The sequence below is a fragment of the Trematomus bernacchii genome, unplaced genomic scaffold, assembly GCF_902827165.1.
Source record: "Trematomus bernacchii unplaced genomic scaffold, fTreBer1.1, whole genome shotgun sequence".
Classification (NCBI taxonomy): domain Eukaryota; kingdom Metazoa; phylum Chordata; class Actinopteri; order Perciformes; family Nototheniidae; genus Trematomus; species Trematomus bernacchii.
The window spans coordinates 1,105,996-1,124,110 of NW_022988007.1; the positions used below are offsets into that span (position 1 = coordinate 1,105,996).

The 18,115-nt window shown below is 42.2% G+C and overlaps 1 protein-coding gene across 2 annotated transcripts; it reads left to right on the plus strand.

Annotated features, from left to right (window-relative positions):
- The first annotated feature begins 2,847 nt into the window (after positions 1-2,847).
- Positions 2,848-18,115, plus strand: LOC117472124 (solute carrier family 22 member 4-like). 2 transcript variants are annotated; one of them, XM_034117253.1, is made up of 11 exons: positions 2,848-3,264; positions 3,894-4,076; positions 5,291-5,394; positions 5,758-5,912; positions 6,024-6,195; positions 6,444-6,570; positions 9,126-9,226; positions 15,119-15,333; positions 16,448-16,630; positions 16,778-16,913; positions 17,295-18,115. In XM_034117253.1, exons 1-11 carry the CDS (start codon positions 3,058-3,060, stop codon positions 17,356-17,358), a joined length of 1,647 nt encoding a protein of 548 aa, XP_033973144.1. In that variant the 5' UTR covers positions 2,848-3,057; the 3' UTR covers positions 17,359-18,115. The 2 variants fall into 2 exon arrangements, with proteins under 2 accessions (XP_033973144.1, XP_033973145.1); XM_034117254.1 differs by lacking the exons at positions 15,119-15,333; positions 16,778-16,913; positions 17,295-18,115 and having other exon boundaries at positions 16,448-16,568.

Consider the following 18,115-nt stretch of genomic DNA (forward strand, 5'->3'; position numbering starts at 1 on the left):
TGCCACAAACCTGAAACCCATAGAACAGCTGTACAAGAGAGCTATCAAGGTGTTTGACAGAAAGCCTTATTCATACCACCACTGTACCACCCTTGAGAAACACCATTTCTTGAGTTTTGACAATTTTAAGTCTTTTAAAAGTATGTGTTTTTTTTATAAATGTTTACATGGACTGGCCCCCCCCCCCTCCCTTAGGGGAATTCATCCACAGAAAACACACTGGACGCTACACTAGGACAGAAACCAGAGGAGACTGTGAGGTCCACCGCAGACGGACCACTTTTGGACAAAATGTCCTCTCCATTAAAGGCAGCTCTTTGTGGAATAGCCTCCCAACTGAGATACGGGATTGTCCCAGTCTCGAGTTTTAAAGGTCAACTCAAAGAATGGTTGAGAAACAAACAAACGTGCAATCACCGCTAAATGCACTTAAACACAGGGGCATCTCCTCTTGCCCTTTATGTAGCCCTTTTATCTTCTCCTGCACTTTATATTTGGTAGCTGCTACATTGTACTGCCATGTGGTAAATGCTTATATGCTGCTCATGCTCTTTCTGCATATCATGTATTTATTTTGCTATGTATATAAATGTCATGTTCTTAAATGTTGTATGTGAGGGACTACGGATGGAAACTAGCTCAAAGCTAAAATCCGGCATGTTTACGTTTTTAAAGCATTATTTGTTTTAAATGTTCATCAATGAAGAACATTTCAACATTTTATATATTTTTGTATCATTACATTTTGCTCCAAAAGTCATACTTTTACTCTTTTTCTCAGTTAACTTTTCCTTAAAGAAATACAGATACACCGGACAGTACCTTTTGCCAGAACTGTGGTTGCCAGAGTGATGAGCATCATGCAGATGGAAATCATTGTTGCCCTGTTTTAGGACATACATTAAAAAAAAATGAATTGAGTGCCACATTGTATTTATATTTTAATTAATTTCTAAATTATCTTTCAGGTTTTAACTAAATATGTTTTTAATAAAATAAGGTCTAAACAATATGAATAGGGCATAAAAGAAGAATGCAAAATAATGTATACCCTCTCAAATATACCTTCTACAAAAAACAGTAATACAATGATTCTACTCACTTTAGATTATTTCAGAACAAGATATGACAGTATATTCTAAATTGTCACTCACCGCCTTGACAATGCTTTGTTTGCTTCCTTGCTGTTTGACCTTTGTGCTGCTGACAGAGGGCTGGCGTATGCTCCTCGTCTTTTTGTCGTCTTGTGTTTCATGAAGTATTAAGGCGGAGGTTTTGGTCCATTCACCAACATCTTGCCAGTAAACAGTGATCGCCTATAACTGACAGTACCCAGATATAGACTGCTGACAAAACCTGTTGTTTCTTACACTTGAAACCATCCCCAAAGAGTACTCTTAATCTAAACATTTCTAAATGATCATATGCTGTGTGAGATGTCACAGTTTGAATTGTTAAAATGTCCAAAAACACTAAATGCTTTTCCTTCTTTTTGTAGAAATAACAATTTTGGAAATAACCTTTGGTTTTGGTGCATTTCTTCAGCGTCCTATCCAGGGGAAACATTAAAAGGAAATCCCACATTATGGCCAATAACCTTTGCTTGTGGTACATTTTTACGCTTTATTTTATGCTGTATGTTCTGACAAGGGCAGAGGAGGACACACTTAACACAATTATGAAATGCAAAGCAAATAAATTGCTAGTTCATCCAATCCTCAATCTTCAAAATAACTTTACAGTAGTTTTCATAAAACTGTTTGCATTAAAACAACTGTATTTCTCTCCGAAATGTATACTGCAGTTTGAAGTGGTATGCAATGAAATGTTAGTTCAGTAAAGTGAAAGTACCTCTGAAGGAGTAAAGTACTTCACTTAATGCAGTACTCCACCTAGTGGTCATATGGCTCTCTGGTATTTACAACATGCTCTCTGCACTGTTGCTCAGGAGTTGAATTGTTGACACGCATCTTTTTGTTTGCTTCTTTATCCCTCTTGTTCATTTCATGTTGTGTCATGACTTATTTGTTTCTACAGACTTTATTTCAAATGTGTTTAAAGTCACAACAATATGGTATTCTAAGAGGGGATTGTAATGCATTGACCAGAACTGTTAGATGACTTGACCGGATAAAAATTCAATTTGACTTTAAAGATATCTCCTCATTTTCTCCGCTTTCTTTCACCAGTTCTGTGGAAACTAGTCGTCTTAGGTTTATCTGCATTTTTGATCTGAGTTACAAAGCATATATTTTATATATATATATGTATGATTACGTTTTTTTTTATAGAGAGTCTCTATAAATAAATTAAAACTATCTCAGACTGTAGTATTATTGGTATAAACAAGTTTAGAATGACTTAAAAATGAATTATTACAGCACTGAGCATTGTGTAATTTCAAATATTTTCAGTGAAGATCTTTATCAAAATAACTGTATTTATCCATCGCTTTTTGACTTTGACAACTATTGCTTCTAAAGGTTGAAACAGTTGTTTACTTTATTGACAAAACTCTGGTAATGCGATATGTATCATAATACAGGGGTTTTAATTCATTATCTCGTGATATATTGCAAAACACTGGACATATTATTGCTTAAATGTAATTTTACAAAAGTGATCGTAGTCACTTGAAATGTTGGTAGAAAAAGTATTTTCTGTATGCATCTGTACAGTGTGACGTGCATTTGTGGTTATCACTGTCTTTCTTAAGGGGGAAGAACGAACAAAATAATCAGGGCGTTCCTAGAAGGAGGAGCATATCACTCAGTGAACCTGCTTTGTATTAATACAGTTTAAAAAAAGAGTGAATAATGCAAACAATGGTTGACAGGAACCTGAGGCTGTGTACTGACAGTTCAGTTGAGGATCAAGTTATTGTGTTGCATGGCTTACTGGTCATGCCGAGACAAGATGGTGGCTGAATAGGATGTCCCATCCGAGTTTAGGTTTTTTTCTAACTCTCTTTTATGCCACAGGTTGGCTCTATCACTACCTATATTACATTTCCAGGAAGACAGATGATGTCACCATCATCCTAGATATTTTTACACTATGAAGGACTTTGCTGACTCCATCTCTATTCTTGGTCAGTGGGGACGTTTCCAGCAGGTTGTCTTCTTCCTGCTTTGTGTGAGCCTCGTGCCGAATGGATTTGGTACTTTCATTCTCGTTTTCCTGACGGATGTGCCAAGACATCACTGTGTTGTTCCTGGTTTCAACCTTACCGAAGACTGGAATACAACCATCATACCAACAAAGGTGAATCTGCTAAAGCTTTTCTGGAAACATGATTTAATTTTTTGTACACAAACTTTTGGATTATATCTTTATGAAATGTAAAGTATCAGAAACCTATATCCAGAATGAAACATATACTGTTTTTCTGTCATTGAATGCATCTTCTTAGAGAAAATGTACCACTGTGTACTACATAACCTATTTGTATTTTCAATGATAGCCTATTTGCACATCATTTGCAACCAGCAAAAGGTTAACCTTAATAGTTTAAGCATGCACGGGATGGTGCATCTACTGGGATGGTTTCTTGTAAAAAGACAAGGGATATAAATATCTATGTATTTATCTATTTATTTATTTTTAAACTAAATGTGGCTACAATCTATGCTTATGTGATAGTACACTGTAGACAATCACGAGTATTGTTAGTGCACAGCTATATTGCCCAAAGTTTGTTTCCCACATGTCCTTAAACGCAGGGCTACCCCTGGCCACGCAAAGTTATGTGATGAGGCCCTCTGTGTCGCCGGGGGGCTTTCACGGTGTAATGTGTTACACACTATAACACATTACACAGTAAAAGCATACTTTCACTGAAAAATAAACCTTTCTGATAACACTAACACATTTTGTATCACTGTGACTGTTAGGTGGTGAATGGGAAACAGGAGCAGAGCAGATGCAGCAGGTACAGGCTGGATGTGGTCAGAAACCTCTCTGCTCAGGGCTTCATTCCTGGCAGGGACATCAACCTCACCGACCTGGAGCAGGAGGGCTGTGTGGACGGGTGGAGCTACAGCAAAGACATCTACCAGTCTACTCTGGTCTCTGAGGTGTGTGTGCGTGCCAAACCTTTTACTCGATCTTCCCAGTCTGTTTGTTTTATGTCTTGCATTTTTGATCCCCTAGTTGATACTATACGTGCTTCAGTGCAATCTTTTTTCATTTTCTCTTAATGTGTACTAAATCAGCTTAGTACTTTTTAAAAGTTATATTTATATCATTTGGATTTGTCTAAAACCTCTGTGCCTTAGCACACCTGGCACAGCTTAGTGAACACAGCTGCTGTCAGTCAGTAGAAATGTTAATGCTTGCTTATTATTGTACCTAATAAAAATTCCAGGCTCAAGACCTTTCTTTTTGCCGCTGCTTTTAATTGAACTATTCACATCTTAAACTGCACTGTAACTTTTATTCATGTATTTTTTCTTTTAATGTTTATTTCATGATCTTTGCTTTTTAAGGACTGTTTTTAAATGCCATTTTCTTAATGTCTTTCATTTTTTGTAAAGTACTTTGAATTGCCTTGTGTTGAAAGGTGCTATATAAATAAACTTAACTTGCCTTGACTTGCCTTGCCTTGACTTGCCTTGCCTTGCCTTGCCTTGCCTTGCCTATACAAATAATCCCTCCACAGAACAATGTAAGCATAGAATATTAACAAGCTTAATGTTTAACAGTTTTCTTCTATTTTTGACTTTAATACAATATTGTTTACCTAACTTGGGCTAGGTACTGAGTATTAAATGTATTATGAATGTACATAAACATCTAAAATTCAATGTGCTAGATAGGGATCTACTCTCTTCACGAGACGTGCCCTTTGTTAAACTGCTGTGCAAATTGTCTTGTTTTTCTGCCTGCTAGTCAAGACTGGCAAGTTCAGCATGTGTGTCTCCAGATTAGAATATTCTCTCTCTTTCAGATAGATGGTTTCATTGTTGTGATTGTAAAGTGTCTTCGTTAAATGTAAAAAAATCGAAACTACATATCTGTCAAGTTTTGTGACTGTATCTCTGCAAGATCACTGCATCATTGTCACATAATTACTAAAAGTGCTAAAAAAGTCCCCTGTGTCACTTGCCGCTACAGTAGTTATTTACAGGGGCACATTTTACCACACAGACTTAGCATAATCGAAATATAATCAGACATCGAATAAGTGTCATAAAGAACCAGCTGCAGAGAGATCATAACATTACCGGGGAAATACCCTGAACAATGCATGTCATTGTTAAACATATATTGTATTGTTTGGATATTCCAGTTCGACCTGGTGTGCAGTGATGAGTGGAAGCAGCCGTTCACCGCCACAGTTTACTTCATTGGAGTTCTTTTTGGATCCTTTTTCTCAGGACAGCTGTCAGACCGGTACTATAAAACACCAGAACCATGTGATGTATACATTACTAGCATTGCTGTGGCCTACTCCAACTGATGCATAAGACACTTGGAGCATGATTTTATACACAGCTACTAAAACCCATTATGTTGGATGTTGTGTTATTGTGCCTCAGATTACATGGTGCTCAATAATGCCGTGATATAGTATATAACGTAACCTTAAGTGGTGTTGTTTTTTCTTTCTTTTATGTCACAAAAACTGTAAACACACATGTTTGTGTGGAGCACATCTACACTCAAATCTTTGACAGAAAAACTATTATGTTCATATATGTGTACATACTAGGTTATGCATTTGTTTTTCTTATTATGTTTACTTGTGTCTCATAGGTTTGGAAGAAAACCTGTGCTCTTTGCAACCATGGCAGTTCAGACGTTATTTTCCTTCATTCAGGTCTTCTCTACTTCGTGGACTATGTTTACTATCCTCCTCTTCTTCAATGGTTTGGGACAGATGTCCAACTTTGTGGCTGCTTTAGTGCTGGGTACATGTCACAGTATATTATAGTGCCTCTGTCGTTTAACACTGTTGACAGATTAAATAAAACACAATGCAGGAATGTGTTAAAACCTCTCTCTCTTATCTCTGCACACAGGCGCTGAGATCTTGACTGGCAATGTGCGAGTCCTTTACTCATCGTTGGGCTCGTGTTTAGGCTTTGCCATTGGTTACATGATTCTACCTCTTGCTGCTTACTTTTTGAGGGATTGGAAATCTCTCATGTTGGCTTCGTCTTTACCCGGCCTGCTTTACCTCCCTCTCTGGACGTATGTTGCATTACATGAAAGTATAAATGCAAATCAATGGCTGTGCCTGTTTTACATACATTACCTATAGAGATATTCCCATAGTCACACTAAAGTATAAGATGAATACATGTCTGTGTAATTCTCCTGTCGCTCTCCCTCTTTCCTGTATATATATATATTGTACTATCAATACAAAATGTTTTATACTTTGTCTTTAAAGTCTCTCTTATCCAGCCTGAGTCTTGCTTTCTGAAACACTGACGCAGGTTCATCCCGGAGTCTCCTCGCTGGCTGCTCTCTCAGGGAAAAGTGGAGGAGGCTGAGGCCATAGTGAGAAAGGCTGCTAAGTGGAACAAAGTTAAGGTTCCGAATATCATCTTTCAAGATTACAGTGTAAGTTTATCTGCTCTTCCTGTTGTTGGTACTCCGTTTTATAATACTTTTCTTATGTGTAGTATCATTGCCCCAGTTTGCGACTCTTACAACCTCAGATCCAGTGCCTGGATACGGTTCCAGGTACCTACTTTACGGACTGAGGCTGGAAAAAGGAGTCTTTTTTATTATGGTCGGTCTTGGAATGACCTTCAATCACGCCTTAAACTGAGGGCACTTGTCTCTATATCATGTTTTAAATTGAAGTTGTCTGAAGTCCTCACCACCAGCTGCTCTTGCAGTAACAAGTAGTGTACTTTTTATTGTCCTAATGTGCACAATGTAGTGACTGCTTTTTCGTCTTTTGTTTTCTTAGTTATGTTCTCTGTATTTTATATGTTTGTGTTATGTGTTATGTGTAACGTTGCTGCCTTCTTGGCCAGGTCAGCATTGAAAATGAGATTTTATCTCAATGTTTTTATCTGGTTAAATAAAGGTTAAAAAAAAAAAAAAAAAAATTGTTAGGAATGTTGTAGGCCAGGGTATTAACACATCTAAAGTGATTTAGTAATTTCACAAGCAACATATAAGTCAGTGTTTCCCCTATATACAGCCGGCTAACTTCAGGGAAAACTCGGGCTTTCTGGTCCTACGACGCTGGTTCTCTTTTTAGCGGGCTAGATCTCCATGGTAACTTATGCTGAGCGGCTAACCTCCTCCGGAGGAGGTTAGGTTGCAGGCTAAGAGATCAACTCAGTGAAAGCACCGCCTGCTGACCAATCAGAGCTCCGTGTGCGGAGTTTAAAGCTATCAAGTCATATTACAGGATAGAGGAAATACAGAAAAACTGCCGTTGCAGGAAAGACGGCCGGGAAAAATCAACTGACTGTGTGAACGTGAAAATGAATAGAATATCCCCTCCCATCTTCAGAGCAATCTGACTATTATAACATTAGAGTTAAGAAAGCTTACTTAAATATCTGCCACAACATAAGTAACCGGATGAGTGTAACATTACGTACAGTCCGCGGCACTGTGAGTGCAGACGTCGATGTGTCTTATTATCATTCATATCATATCACATCATAATGTATCATATATTTCCTTATCTGAGTCAGCTTCTTGAGCCGTATCTGGCCGTGCAACACTCACAGTGTCACATACTGTATGCAGAAGTATTATTTTAAGCAACACATTAAGTTGACGAAACACTCGAGTCAAATGTAATTAAAGTCAGATCCACTCGTGTCTTAGACGGGGCAGTGATATCATAAACCTGTTAATGTACGCATTCAAACACTTTTTCTTTTACCAGCTGTATTCACCTTGCAGGTGCAGCTATGTGGCTTTGATCCTGGATAAAGTGTTTAAGTCATGGATGTTTAAAGTTTAACTTCTTCATAATTTGACTAATATTAAAGTTCACTTTTCATTCAGGAAGTATGACGCTGCGCTGTCAGTACGCTTGTCCATGCTTGTGATTGGTCGAATGCTCCAAATACCACCCCTTTCATGTGAACGCGCACCTAACTAGATAGGACACGGCTGGCTTGAGCAATCCACTTGATAACCAGCGTCGTAGTACAGCTTAGCGAGAGCGCGTATGTTTTGGATTGGGCCAACCGGCTAACTCAAACATATCCAGGTTATGTTGAACCGGCTTCGTAGTACAGGCCTCAGGTCTCTAGTAATTGTGTGCTCAAAGTGCACCAGATTGAAGCGTTTTACTTTAAAATGTTCAAAAAAATCTTCCAGGGGGGGCATACCCCCGGACCCCCCTAGAGGATGTGACGTCCACCCCCCAATTAAAACATGTTCATACAATACTGAATACATTTGAAGCCATTTTGATGTATATTACCTATGTCAATACGTTTCTGTTTTTGTAGTGTATTTGTCTTTTGTAGAGATTTTTCATTTATTCTTTATATATAAAATCTCGCCTAGGGCAGCAAATTGGCTAGAACCGGCCCTGGTACTAGGCCTCAAGAGCCTTTCTTGTGCTGGCAGACACATAGAAACAAATTGGCGGGGCGCACTTCACACGTGCACACACTAAAATATTCCACGCGCTCCGCGCTCACATTATGCTGGGCCCACGTGCCTTAGCACCGCTGCTATGACTCCATCCTAGGGGAAACACTGTAAGTGTTATATGTCTGTAAAAATGAATGGTCAAAAACATCTCGATTAGCCTTGAAATTAGTCCTAATTTTAAATAATACAAATACAGTACACAACCACACACGTTAAAAAGAGAAGGGGTTCTAGCCAAAAACCCAGAGCAGGGAGAGCAGGACCATTCACAAAATGTACCCCAGAGCAAGGGGTTTAAATCATATAACCCACTGGTAGCGCTAGTACATCATCTCATTTTAAACAAACATTACCATGTTTTCTCATCAAAGCGCCATATGATATATCCATTTGTCATTTTCTGATGACGTCAGCATCAGGATGGACACATTTGTATTTAAATTAGAAAAATGCATGATTATTGTTGTTTTCATATAGATATTAGGCCACTGAGGAAAGAAACCACAACACAGGGTTTCATTTTGTTTTCAATCCTGCAGGGTGATGAGGAAAACGCACAGCCTAAAGAAAAAGCCAATGTCCTCGACCTGCTGAGGAAAAGCAGCATCAGAACCACAACACTTATCTTCTGCTTTGTGTTGTAAGTATACAGCTTCTATTTCGTATAAGGCTTCGCCCTCTAAGGCTATCGCTATTGGGTAATCCCACTGCGCATGCGCAGCACTGACAGACTTAATCCACGCCCACCTATGACGTGGGCCTCACCTACGGCCTCACTTCCGTATAAATAGGAAGTAGGCCCGACCAACTGCTCCCATTTTTCTTCAGCACTCCGTTGCAGAAGCACTGGCCCTCTGGCCCACAGACAGCGGAGAGAGGACGCTCTCGCTGCTGCGGCCGAGGATGATTGGCTAGTCCAGGAGTCTTACTCCGTGGACCAAGACCTTGATTTATGGGATCCGAGTGGGGGGCAGCAGTCAGGCGACTCCTTCCCCTCCATTCACGGATCACCATGACCATGACCATGATCACCTGACACCGGGTAACCGGGTCCCTCTATCCGCCATCTCGGATCTGCCGTATAGGCGGTATTCTCCAGGAACTCCCGGAGATCATCGGAAAGGCAGCCGCCTAATGAGATCTCCCCGTTCCCCCGGTTCAGGAGAGCTCTCCTCCGGATGACATAAAAAAGCTGTATAAGCGGCTGCCTCATAGCCTATCGGTTATTAGGCAGCAGGGCTCGCGGCACAAACCGGCTGTCTTTAAAACCTGTCGGTTGATTAGACAGCACGGGCTTGTTTCCTATGTCACAGATATACCTCCACACACCTCCGCTCATTCCTCAAGCGAGTTTGAGCGTGAACGCGCCTCAATGTCCGGTTTACGAGCCTTCTCTTAAACGGAGACATGATGAGAGCCGCTGTGCAATACAACGTGTGGAGGTGCATAAGCCAGCTGGGGTTAACCGGTCGGTTAACAGACAGCGGGGCTCGCCGTTTGAGCCGGCTGTAACCTGTCAGTTAGCAGGCAGCAGGGCTCGCGGCACAAGCCATGCTGTATTTAACCAGGCGGTTATTAGATAGCAGGGCTTGACGTTTAAACCTGATGCTCCTAACCTGTCGGTTAGCAGGCAGCACGGTTTTTTCCTCTGTCTCAGATGTGCCTACTACACACGGTCGTAATGAGCCCAGGGCTGTTATTACGCACTGTGTGAATAGCACTGCACACACCTCGCTCATTCCTCAGCAGGGTTGAGCGGGAACGCGCCTCAATGTCCAGTTTACGAGCCTTAACACTCCTAAACAGAGACAGGGTGAGAGCCGGTGTGAGATGCAGCGTGTGGAGGCCCCCTCCGGCTCTGACGTGGCTCGTCACCATGACAACCACAGCACTTTCCAGAGCATGTCGCGCGCTCTCAGAGTATTACTCAGAGGGCGGCGCGTGTGTTCGGTGGACAGATGGTTAATATTATGCAGCAAGGCCCACCGGGTAAGCCGGCTGCCCCTAACCTTTCGGTTATAGGCAGCAAGGCTCGCTGCATAAATCTGCTGTCTTTAAAACCTATTGGTTTTTAGGCAGCTCGGTTTTTCTCCTCTGTCCCAGACCTACCTCCTACACACGGTTGTAATAAGCCCACGAGTGCCATTATTACAGTGTGGACAGCACTGCACACACTTCCGCTCATCCCTTAGGGGTGTTGAGCGTGAACGCATCTCAAGGTCCGGTTTACGAGCTTTCTCCTAAACGTGACATAAATGAGAGTCTGTGTGAAATGCAGCGTCTGGAGGACTCTGGCGTGGCTCGTCACCATGACAACCACAGCACATCCAGAGCAGGTTCGCGCGCTGAGTGGACGGCGCGTGTGTTCGATGGACAGAGGGAAGTACTGTAATATGCAGCAAGGCTCCCCGGTTAAGCCGGCTGCCAATATCCTATTGGTTACTTGGCAGCATGGCTCGCTGCTTAAGCCGGCTGGGTTTTTTAAACTTATCAGTTAATAAAACAGCAGGGCTTACTATTCAATTCGTCTACCTTAAACCGTACGGTTATTAGGCAGCACAGATTTTTCCTCTGTCTCAGACGTACCTCCTACCCACGGTCGTAATGAGCTCACGCCCCCCAGGTGTCATGCTCACTAGGTACCCATCTCCCTCTGGCCCTCAAACAGCAGAGAGCGGACGCTCTCGCTGCTGCTGCTGCGGTCGAGGATGATTGGGCAGTCCAGGAGGTTTACTCCGTGGACGAAGCCTTGAGTCCTGGGTCCGAGTGGAGGGCACAAGTCGGATGACTACGCCCCCTCCATTAATGGATCAATGGGGCCATTATTACGCCTCGTGGGGACAGCACTGCACACACCTCCGCTCATCTCTTAGTGGTGTTGAGCGTGAACGCGCGGTTTACGAGACTTCTCCTAAAACGGCGACATAATGAGAGCCTGTGTGAAATGCAGTGTGTGGAGGGCTCTGGCGTGGTTTGCCACCAACCACAGCACATCCAGAGAATGTACACCCGGCGCTATCAGAGTATTACTCAGGGTGGCGGCGTGTGTGTCTGATGGACAGATGGATAAGAGGCGGATGGGCAGAGGGTAGTCTCTGCAGTTCGCCTCTCCCCCCCGCAGTTCTACGGGATAACAGGGAACCCTGTCATCCCAGGAACAGTGTCTCGCGCTCCGTGCAGAGCGGCAGGAACTCTGTTAAAGGAAGCCTTTTTCCAGGGTTCCTCAAGGGGAAGAAAATCAGGGGTTTTTACTCCCGCTATTATCTGGTCCCGAAGGAGACGGGGCGGGGGAATGAGACCCATCCTCGATCTGTCAGTGTTCAACAAGGGAATGGCCTTTTCCCATGCTGACGATCAAACAGGTGCTGGAGCATCTGTCAAGCCTGGGTTTTCATTATCAAATGGAAGAAGAGCTGTCCTCTTCCCTCCCAGGTTATCATTTAACTGGGAGTGGAATTGAACTCAGCCCGCATGAGAGCGCGACTCTCACAGCGGAGAGGGGAGAAAGTGACAGCTCTCCTCCGGCGCGTCACACCCCGCGGGGCGGTGACAGCCCTCTCCGTGATACAGTTTTTAGACATGATGTCAGCTGGTCACGTGGTGATCGCCCTGGGTCTCCTTCACTTGAGGAGACTCCAGAGGTGGTTTATTCGCCTGCGCATCGACCCTGTGCGTCAGAGGAGACGCATGGTGTACATTCCTCCTTCCGTGGGTTTGGTTTTAACCTATTGGAAAAATCTCCACGTCTTGTCAGTGGGGGTGCCCCTGAGCAGAGTGACGTCACACACCGCAGTGTTCACAGACGCATCTCTCGCAGGCTGAGGAACGTGCATGTCACAGGCAGGGGGGGGACAGTGGCCGGTTCATATGTCTCTCCATATAAACGTGCTGGAATTGCTCTCCGTATGGAGAGTAATCCAGCATTTTTTCGCCCCGTTGCGGTACAATCAACATGTGTTGATTCGAACAGACAACAAAGCAGCGGCGGCCTACATAAATCGCCAGGGAGGTGTACGATCAGCGCAGCTGCTTCACACACGAGAGCATCCTACACAGCCAAATGGACAGCGTTCCGTTTGACATGTAGGGAAAAGCTTGGACCCCGTTACGGTCACCCTGCCTCACGTGCTGTCGTTCCTCCAGCTGTTGCTGGACAGGAACTGGCTTATAGCACGGTCAAAACATATGCTGCTGCCATTTCATCTTGCCACGTAGGTTTGGTGTCAGCACGGTGTTAGTCACCCTCTGACAAAACGTTTTCTACGGGGAGTACAGAGACTCAGACCTGTGTCACGCGCTTTGGCGCCTCAATGGGATTTGGCTTTAGTGTTACGCGCACTGAGAGAAGCTCCATTTGAACCTTTAGATCAGGTCCCCCTAAAAGTTCTTGTCAGCCAAAGTAGCTCTGCTCTTGGCTCTGACATCAGCTAAAAGCGGTGAGTGATTTGTCTGCTCTCTCTGTGGCTCCGTCATGTCTCCAGATCCAAGGAGATGGCAGCTTAGCTGTTTTGCGCCCTAGCCTGGTTTTTATGCCAAAAATTATCACAGGTCTCTTTTTTAGATCAAGAGTGATAACTTTGGAGGGTTTTTTTCCTCCTCCTCACACATCAGAGGAGGAAGCCACATCTCATCTCCTCCGTCCCGTGCGCGCGCTGTCATGCTATACGGCATGCGCGGCTGTGTTGCGCAGTTTCCAGCGTCTGTTTGTGCATTACAGAGAGCGCTCAATGGGGCAGCCTCTGTCTGCACAACGCCTGTCACACTGGCTGTGTGAGGCTGTGTCACAGGCGTATGTCTCCTCTGGGGCGGATCCTCCGGAGAACATCAAGCGCACGGCACCAGAGGAATTGTATCAACCTCTATGGTGTTGCACGGAGGACCGACAGTGGAAGACATTTGCACCGCTGCATCTTGGTCTTCCCCCTGTTCTTTTATTCGTTTTTATTTGAGGGATGTCTCCCATTCCTCTCTGACACACTCAGTACTGAATGTCCTGTCAGAGTGAGTAATGTCGGGGACACAACTGTGTGCCCTCTCTCCTGCCTGTCGGCACTCAGAGAGCTGCCCTGTTTCCTCTCTTTTTTCGTTGTAACAAGTGGGACTTTGGTCTCTACTTTTTATAACGACAGGTATTCACCTTCATTCCCTCATGGAGAATATTCATTTTACGCATGGCGCAATGGACATGGGTTATTAAATTGAGTAGGTGTGTTTTTTGTGCTCCTGGTAACGGACGGACCAGTGGGGCGTGGACTACATCCTGCTTCGCCCTTAACCCAATAGCGATAGCCTTAGAGGGCGAAGCCTTATACGAAATAGAACTGGGGTTACGTATTGTAACCCAGCTTCTATGAGTATAGGCGCAGCCCTCTAAGGTTCGGGCCCCACTGGCTCCGTGAATAGCTGAAGAAAAGCTGTTGGCGTGGGAGCAGTTGGTCGGGCCTACTTCCTATTTATACGGAAGTGAGGCCGTAGGTGGGGCCCACGTCATAGGTGGGCGTGGATTAAGTCTGTCAGTGCTGCGCATGCGCAGTGGGATTACCCAATAGCGATAGCCTTAGAGGGCTGCGCCTATACTCATAGAATTCACATTTTTTTTTTAGCCATGGTAATAAATAACCTGACCTTTTGACTTAGTGAACTTTCAGACTGGATATGGCTAAAGTAATTTCTGGCATTTGTCTAGACAGAGACAGGTTTCTGTTATTACTGTTATAAGGGTGACCTGTTAAATGTGAATTCATGTTTTGCCGTGAAAGATTAACCTAACATCAGAGAACAGCACAACATGTTCACTAGACAAAAGTTGCACAGTTCACATGTTTGTTGTAATAGCCATTTGCGTTGTCAGCAAAAAATTGCATCCATAAACTATACCGTTTGACCTTTGACAACCTGACAAGGATAATAAAAAAACAGATTCAAGATTCAAGGCTTTTTTTGTCATTTGTACATAGAAGTAAATACAAATACAATATAATATAAATACTGCAAGGAGAGTCTATATACAAGTTATTGTAATATGTGTAGCAATGTGGCTTATACATGCTTGATTCCTGTCAGCTATGGCTAGGAAAATGATTAGTGTTGCAGCAAAGGAATGTTTCAGATGAAAGGCAAAATAACTTTTACTGTACTAGCCAGTAATAAAAGCAAGTTATAACAACATTAAATAGATATTAAACAGCAGACCTAAGAGGAAATTATTGCTGGGTTACAATACGTAACCCCAGTTTTATTTCATTTACTTACAATGAGATCTTTCTGCATTATTAACAGTTACTATGATGTTTGAGAGGGCTCATCCCACTCAAACTCATGTACATGTAAATGCACATTCACATAAAAAAAACCATTATAATTATTATTATCACTTATTAAACAACACATATTCAACACAGGAAAAATCCTTTTTCTCTAATCACTCAAATATACATTCATTCTATTTTCTTAACAGTTATTTTTTGATAAGAGTGAGGGCCTTTCTATTCAATCATCATCTCCGATCCGTTGGTGTCTTTGTCTTGCCCAGCTCCTGTTCAACAACAGGATACTATGGCCTGTCCCTGAACACAGCGCAGCTTCATGCTAACCCCTACGTCAGCTGCTTCATCTCAGCAGCTGTAGAGGTGCCAGCCTACATTTCTAGCTGGCTGATTCTGCACTACCTTCCCCGCCGACCGTCTGTCATCTCCTCTTTGCTTCTTGGAGCAATGCCGCTTTACGTCATACTACTGGTGCCTCAAAGTAAGCCCAAAACAAATATGGGGGGACTCTCAGAACCAAGGTTTAATATAGAGAACGCTTTATATCTTTAAGAAAATTCACAATTGTTATTTATTCAAGCTATTCACCAAACATACTTTATATTTACCTCTGTTGGGTTAAATAACTGCTACAATTAAATAGGAACTACTCACAAACTCAATTACTGGATTTTGTATTTAATGGTGAGCAAGAGAAAGAACTCTTGCATTGATTTGTGCATTTAATCATCATCAGATTAGATTAGAATCTGTAATGACCACACAGCCAGGCTGGTGGAATTCGTGTTCAGTGCAGAGTATTACAGCTTGTTCCATACAATTCAACAGACAATAAACAGACAATAAATAAAAAGTACAACACACAGCACAGGGCAAAGACATACATCGTGACATATATACATAAAGTTCAAGGTGTGGTGGATTGTGAGTGTTCATTGGAGTTATTTAGAGTCCATTTAGTGTTCGTATTGCAAAGGGGAAGAAGCTGTTTTTGAAGCGGGTGGTTTTGGTGGACCTGTAGCGTCTCCCTGAGGGCAGAAGTTGGAAGACATGGTGAGCTGGGTGGGAGGGGTCAGAAATGATTTTATTTGCCCTTGTGATAGTTCGTTGGTGGTGAAGTGATTCGAGTGATGGAAGGGGACTGCAGGTGATTTTTGATGCTTTATTGATGATACGTTGAAGTTTATTCGGGGAGTGGGTGTCTGAACTGCTGTACCAGACTGTGACGGATGATGTGAGGATGCTTTGGATGATGTCTGTGTAGAACTGGATTAAGAGATGTTTCCTCACTCTGTATTTGTTGAGCTGCCGCAGAAAGAATAGCCTTTGGTTGGCTTTTTTGTAGATGTGGTCTGTGTTGGTCTTCCATTTGAGGTTATTGCTTATGTGAGTGCCAAGAAATTTGAGTGAGTCTGTGATGGAAATGAGTCAGGAATTACTTATGCTTTACTTTAAATGATGAGGTTTGTAACCTGTGTTATTGTATTGTAGGAGAAAATGGCTTCATGGTACAAACATGGGTAAAATCAAGTGCTACAGTTGTGTATCTTATTAACGAAAAACAACAGTTGACACACAATTTCTTTATTCTGTAGGTCTACCCAATCTCTGTATTGCACTGGAGATGTTCGGTAAATATGCTTTTACCACTACTTCCTCCCTGATGTTTACATACATGACAGAGCTTTACCCAACAGTGCTAAGGAACACAGCAACAGGGACGTGCACGACTGTCTCCAGAGTGGGATCAAGCTTCGCACCTTTTGTAATAAAGCTGAGTGAGTACATTTGCATTTGCTGCATTAATGCATGTCCAGTTTGTTATATCTTCAGCAAGTTTGAGAGCCTTACACACACTCTGACATAACTTCATCTAAAGCCCCCGGACCTTTCTCCAATCTAAACCTTACCTTTTCAATTTTTAGATACATACATATTATATCTTCCTTATATTATACTGTCGACTCTGGCTGTTGTGGCTGCCATCGCTGCTTATTTCCTGCCGGAGAGTTTTGGAAAACCTCTACCTGAAACTATGACACAGATGCCTGAGAGAGAAAGGTGGGTACCTTAGGAAATAGTTATGAAGCTTCTTTAATGCCAACCTCATTTTTAGATATAAAGTAATAAATGCTGGTTAATGTGGGGGAAACTTCTGTGTAGCAATGCAGTGGGAGTCACCAACTCAAATGAGACACGGGGAGAGCTGGAGCTTTGATGTCAAACACTGATGGGTTTATTTAGGAGCTTCGGCCGGAGGATTCACAAAACAAGTCAAAGAGTCAGAGGTTCTGACTTCACGGTAGAGTTGCCACGTCAATTCTGAAGAACTCTACCCCAGACCCGTGTATTTAGCTAGTCTAGAGAGAATAGAGACTTGAAATCACAGTCCTTACCGTGCAGCCAGTAATGTTTTTCTTTCTTTTTATCGCTTTATAACAGGTTTAAGTGTCCATGCACTGGAAAAGAAACAATACGATTGGAACATCTTGAAAGTCCACTTTGACAATCTAGCACTTCATTAATGAAAGTTATATGTGAATATCGCTTTTGAATTGTGTTAGTCCTGTTAACATTTCTCATTGTTTAACACATTTTTAGCCATTTGAAAACATCACTCTTTCATTTTCCCAAACATCTATTTTGTAACTGAAATGGTTGAATGAAAACTTGGAGTTTAAATCTACCTGTGGAAATGTATGTTACCTTAAAAGGGAACCAGAAAAGATCCTTACAATAATATTTAATAACATAAGTTTTGTCAAATGTCAAATAACTGTAGCAACCTTTTTTTCATTACATACATTAATTTCATGATAGAATGCAACAGGTCTGTTACCTTTTTTAATGCAAAAACCCCCACACATTTAATAAACACTGTGTATTGTGGAAATGCAAGTGACCAGTCAACAAACTTTTGCATTCACAATTTCTTTTTAGCCATGGTAATAAATAACCTGACCTTTTGTCTTAGTGAACTTTCAGACTGGATATGGCTAAAGTCATTTCTGGCATTTGTCTAGACAGAGACAGGTTTCCGTTATTACTGTTATAAGGGTGACCTGTTAAATGTGAATTCATGTTTTGCTGTGAAAGATTAACCTAACATCAGAGAACAGCACAACATGTTCACTAGACAAAAGTTGCACAGTTCACATGTTTGTTGTAATAGCCATTTGCGTTGTCAGCAAAAAATTGCATCCATAAACTATACCGTTTGACCTTTGTAATATATAACCTGACAAGGATAATAAAAAAACAGA

What these genes read in the sequence shown, in the direction of transcription:
- LOC117472124 (XM_034117253.1), top strand. Translation starts at nt 3,058, where the DNA reads ATGAAGGACTTTGCTGACTCCATCTCTATTCTTGGTCAGTGGGGACGT. An exon ending in TCAGGACAGCTGTCAGACCG is followed by an intron (nt 5,395 to 5,757) that starts GTACTATAAAAC and finishes TGTGTCTCATAG; the next exon opens with GTTTGGAAGAAAACCTGTGC. An exon ending in CAGATGCCTGAGAGAGAAAG is followed by an intron (nt 16,914 to 17,294) that starts GTGGGTACCTTA and finishes GCTTTATAACAG; the next exon opens with GTTTAAGTGTCCATGCACTG.